Source organism: Sphaeroforma arctica (assembly GCF_001186125.1).
Source record: "Sphaeroforma arctica JP610 unplaced genomic scaffold supercont1.361, whole genome shotgun sequence".
In the NCBI taxonomy this organism is placed as follows: Eukaryota; class Ichthyosporea; order Ichthyophonida; genus Sphaeroforma; species Sphaeroforma arctica.
Genome location: NW_014040197.1, coordinates 32,946 through 38,781, shown reverse-complemented (window position 1 = coordinate 38,781; position 5,836 = coordinate 32,946). Strand labels below are relative to the sequence as shown.

The window sequence follows — 5,836 nt, the reverse complement described above, 5'->3', positions numbered from 1 at the left end:
CGCGTGCTTGGCTGTGTATGCGCGTTTGTATACTTATAGTCGTTTGCATGCATATAATTGATGTATACAAGTCTATTAGTGCTTGTGTATATATATAAATATATATATATATAAGCATAGCCACCATCCAAAAGCCCCCGAGTGCGATGCAGCAGTTGGGATAGGCCTCTTCAGACCTCTAATCCACATTAGTACTCATCTCATATCTCTCCTTCCCTTTCCTCTGTACACCCACCCCCCACACACTCACTCACCCACTCATACACACTCACTCACCCACTCATACATACTCACTCACTCACATACACTCACTCACTCACTCACTCACATACACGTACTCACTCACTCACTCACACTGGTTGCTTGCTGCAGTCGTGCATCACTGTCTACACCGGACTGACTCTGTGGATCACGCAATGGCGAGTGAGGCTGCGGCGACAGATGAACAACGCAGATAACGCAGGAGGCACACTTGCAGTAGACTCACTGCTCAACTACGAAACAGTCAAGTACTTCAACATGGAGACACACGAGGCACATGTAAGTACACCACGGTGTCAGCATAGCACGCAGCACAAGCAGATGCAAGGGAAAGGATAGTATATCTCACCATGTACAAATGGATTTTTGCACGCTACACAGTACAAGTAAATGTATATACACGGTACACAGACCACGCCAAGGGAAAGTATAGTACGTCTCATCATGTACAAATGGATGTAATAACCACGCTACACAGTACTAGTAGATGTATATGCACGGTACACAGACCACGCCAAGGGAAAGTATAGTACGTCTCATCATGTACAAATGGATGTATGCACGCTACACAGTACAAGTAGATGTATATGCACGGTACACAGACCACGCCAAGAGAAAGTATAGTACGTCTCATCATGTACAAATGGATGTAATAACCACGCTACACGGTACAAGTAGATGTATATGCACGGTACACAGACCACGCCTAGAGAAAGTATAGTACGTCTCATCATGTTTTCTTGTATGCCCATATATATGTGTGTGTGTGTGTGTGTGCGTCTACCTATATACGGTATTCGTGTATATTGATATAGTACTTGTTTTCATATCCATATATGTAGATGTGTTCGTGAAAAGCATGTATGTCGTCTATACAAGCATACATACACATGCACATATACATACACTAGCGAATGTATGTAAGCATTTATTTTCACAAATATGAGTGTACAGCCAATGCATACGTTTCACACATAGATCAGATATCGAGTGTCTGGGTGGGTAGTTTGATGTGGGTGTACATATGAGTGTAACACCAATATATACCCTATGCACCCACTTTAAAACACACTACAGTACATTACATTACATTACACTGTATTGCGTTGTATTGCGTTACACTACATTACGTACCATCCCATTACCTAATATCACACTCCCTTCCATGTCCTCGATTACATTGTATTGTATTGCGTTACACTACATTACGTCCCATCCCATTACCTAATATCACATTACATTACTTACCCTCCCATTACCTAATATCACACTCCATTCCATATCCCCCCTCATGTAGAGGTACGACAAGTGCCTGGCTAGCTACGAGTCAGCCGCCAACAAAGTGTTCACGAGTCTGGCGCTGCTGAACTGGTCACAGAATGCCGTGTTCAGTGTGTCACTGTCAATTATGATGTTACTCGCAGGACACGGGGTACAGCAGGGCACACTGACTGTGGGAGATGTGGTGTTTGTTAAGTAAGTGTGTGGGTGTGTGTAAGTGTGTTTGTTAGGTAAGTTTGTAAGCGTGTGGGTGTGTGTAAGTGTGTGGGTAGTCACATTTGGAGATGTGGTGTTTGTTAAGTAAGTGTGTAAGTGTGTGGGTAGTCACATTAGGAGATGTGGTGTTTGTTAAGTAGGTGTGTAAGGTTGTGGGTAGTCACATTAGGAGATGTGGTGTTTGTTAAGTAAGTGTGTAAGTGTGTGGGTAGTCACATTATGAGATGTGATGTTTGTTAAGTAAGTGTGTGGGTAGTCACATTAGGAGCTGCGGTATTTGTTGAGAAAGTGTGTAAGGGTGTTTGTTAAGTAGGTGTGTAAGTGTGTAGGTGTGTGTACTCACATGTTCACCTCTTTCTACTGTGGCCACGTGTTTGTGTCATACGAGTGGTGTGGGTGCATATGTGCACGTGCAAAGCAGTCTAGCGAGTAAGCATTTGTATACACATGCTTAATAAACAGTCCTATACACATGCTTTATAAAAATTCCTATACACATGCTTAATAAACATTCCTATACACATGCCTCATAAACATTCTTATCCACATGCCTCATAAACATTCCTATGCACATGCTTAATATACATTCCTATACACATGCTTAATAAACATTCCTATACACATGCTTAATAAACATTCCTATGCACATGCTTATTATACATTCCTATACACGTGCTTAATAAACATTCCTATGCACATGCTTATTAAATATTCCTATACACGTGCTTATACACGTGCTTAATAAACATTCCTATGCACATGCTTAATATACATTCCTATACACATGCTTAATATACATTCCTATGCACATGCTTAATATACATTCCTTTACATATGCTTAATATACATTCCTATACACATGCTTATTATACATTCTTATGCACGTGGTATGGCTTTGCAGCGGTTTGTTATTCCAGCTGTCCTTGCCCTTGAATTTCTTGGGCACCGTCTATCGCGAGATCCGTCAAAGTCTCATTGACATGAACACGCTCTTCACTCTCCTCGAGCTGCACCCGGGAATCCAGGTACGGACACGTAGGACAATTTAGGTCCATTTTTGTAGCAGTAGAGGACGCTCTGTGTCTAGTCATAAGACACGTAGGACAATTTGGTTTCATTTTTGTAGCAGTAGAGGACGCTCTGTGTCTAGTCATAAGTTACAATGGGTGTATCGATTGTCTTTTCTTGGGTCGCTTGGGTCCATTCTGTGCCATAAGAGGAATACATACATACACATGCACTCACACACATCAATGGGAAATATTGTCTTAAGCTGTGTGTTATTCACTTCACACCCCTGGTAGAGCACCCCCGGAGCACCTCAGCTGAAGCAGCCAATCAAAGGACAAGTCACTTTCGATGACGTCATGTTTGGCTACACCAAGGACAAGAACATACTCAACGGTATGTTATCTCTGTACTCTCATGCGTGGGTGTAGTGTGTGTGATGGTAAGTGATCTGTGTACTGTCATGCGTGGGTGTAGTGTGTGTGATGGCAAGTGATCTATATATATATATATATATTAGTTTTAGGATTGTCTCTCTACGCAGATGGGTGTTGTGTCTGTGTGTCAGTGTCTGTGTATTTATGTGTGTCTATATATGTGTCTGTGTCTGTGTCTGTTTATTTATGTGTGCCTATATATGTGTCTGTGTCTGTGTCTATTTATTTATGTGTGTCTATATATGTGTCTGTGTCTGTGGTTCCAGTAGGCGCCCAGTGTCTCCACATGTACCGTATGCCAAGAGTATAAGACAAGTCAATCTGTCAACGCAGCACAATACAGGCACACACGTCCCCACACCACCGGCGAACTAAAAAGCGTAGAACAAGCGGTCACCTCACAAAGGCTGTTGCTAAACCAAAGTACATGTCACAAGACACAAGGATAATTACGTCGCAGCAGCTGAACATACTTTACATCACAGTCGAACGGACTCACATGGTCACACACATCTACTGCATATACCGTTTCTGTCACGTTTGGGTTTATCACCACTAGCCCTAAATAAACCGCTTTTATCCCCTTTAGGTTTATCACCACCATCCCTAAATAAACCGTTTCTGTCCCATTTAGGTTTATCGTACACCATCCCCGCGGGTCACAAAGTGGCGTTTGTGGGCGCCAGTGGCTGTGGCAAGTCAACGATCCTTCGGCTCATCTTCCGATTCTTCGACCCGTCCACTGGTCAGATCAAAATAGACGGACAGAACATCAAGGACATTGATGTGGACTCTCTCAGGCGCTGTATAGGTGTAGTGCCGCAGGTATGTGTGTGTGCGTGTGTGTGTTATGTACGTTTGTGTATGTGTGTGTGCGTGCGTGTGTGTGTATTTATGTACGTTTGTGTATGTATATTTATGTACGTTTGTGTATGTGTGTGCATTTATGTAGTCAGATCAAGATAGACGGACAGAACATCAAAGACATTGATGTCAACTCTCTCAGGCGTTGAATAGGTGTAGTGCCGCAGGTATGTGTATGTGCGCGTGTGTGTGTGTATTTATGTACGTTTTTGTACGTGTGTGTGTGTGTGTGTGTGTGTTTATATACGTCTGTGTATGTGTATGTGCGTGTGCGCGTGTATTTATGTATGTTTGTGAATGTGTGTGTGCGTGTGTGTGTGTTTATGTACGTTTGTGTTTAAATTCATAGTGGTATATTGACTCATGGGGTTGTGTCTACATATGAATTAGATACATTATGATATATTGACCATGTACTTCTCGTCTGAGCTATGTTTTTGCCAGTATTAGGTATTGGTAGAAACAGCATGATTTCTTAGTGGATAACAAAACGTATATAACGCGTACAGGGTCTACAGAAGCGGATGTGTTTGCCTGCTGTCTCATAGACGTGCAGTGTCCGTGTTCTTGTCATTTCAGCGTACGTTATGTTTGATATGAAACCAAGTACAAAGATACATATGTTACATGTTGTCATACCTATATGTAGTGAATAATCCCTTATTACGTACACCCTCAGATACATATGTTGCATACTGTCACACCTGTATGTAGTGAATAATCCCTTATCGCGTACACTCTCAGATACATATGTTACATGTTGTCACACCAATATGTAGTGAATAATCCCTTATCACGTACACTCTCAGATACATATGTTACATACTGTCACACCTATATGTAGTGAATAATCCCGTATCACGTACACTCTCAGATACATATGTTACATGTTGTCACACCTATACCTATATGTAGTGAATAATCCCTAAACCCTAATCCCTAAAATCACGTACACTCTAACACAGGACACAGTGTTATTCAATGAAACACTGTACTACAACATAGCGTACGGCAACATGAATGCGTCCCATGAGGAGGTTATCGAAGCCGCAAAGATGGCTGATCTCCACAAAACAGTCATGACCTTCCCCGATGTAAGTATATGTGTGCATGACTACACGTGCATGTATAACCCCTTGTCATTGTTATGATAGTCGTGGCAGTTTTCCTTGTTGTTGTTATGATAGTCTTGGCAGTCATCTACACTTGTGCTAGAGCCATGTCTTATATTGCTTTATATGATGCATGACTATACGTGCATGTATAAGCCCTTGTTATTGTTATGATAATCTTGTATGATGCATGACTACACTTATAAGTATATACCCGTATTATTGTTATGATACTCTTGGCAGCCATCTACAGTTGTACTATTGAGCCATGTCTTATATTGCTTCATATGATGCATGACTACACATGCATGTATAAACCCTTGCTATTGTTATGATACTCTTGGCAGTCATCTACAATTGTACGGTTGTGGTGTGTTTGTGATACTCGTCACACTTAGTCTGTTGAGTAACATTGAGTTGAGTATATACCGAAATTGGCTTAAATTGGCTTAAATTGGCTTAAATTGGCATTTCAAAGTAGACGCGAATCTCTGTCGCAAATCATAGCAACCCATCCCGATTGCACAGATGCCTTCTAATTCTGCTCCCTTGTACATTACATGCTTATCAATTACAGAAATACGATACACATCTTTGTACATGCTTATCAATTACAGAAATACGATACACATCCTTGTACATGCTTATTGATTACGG

General features: G+C 41.5%; 1 protein-coding gene across 1 annotated transcript in view; it reads left to right on the top strand.

Moving 5' to 3' along the window:
- Positions 1-369: 369 nt before the first annotated feature.
- SARC_05579 (hypothetical protein) overlaps positions 370-5,836 on the top strand; it is an 11,234-nt gene continuing 5,767 nt past the window's right edge. Inside the window, exons 1-6 of the mRNA XM_014300554.1 lie at positions 370-540; positions 1,559-1,737; positions 2,660-2,783; positions 3,063-3,162; positions 3,838-4,028; positions 5,033-5,161. Of these exons, the coding sequence (XP_014156029.1) occupies positions 442-540; positions 1,559-1,737; positions 2,660-2,783; positions 3,063-3,162; positions 3,838-4,028; positions 5,033-5,161 (822 nt within the window). The 5' untranslated portion in view covers positions 370-441. The remainder of the gene's footprint in view (positions 541-1,558; positions 1,738-2,659; positions 2,784-3,062; positions 3,163-3,837; positions 4,029-5,032; positions 5,162-5,836) is intronic.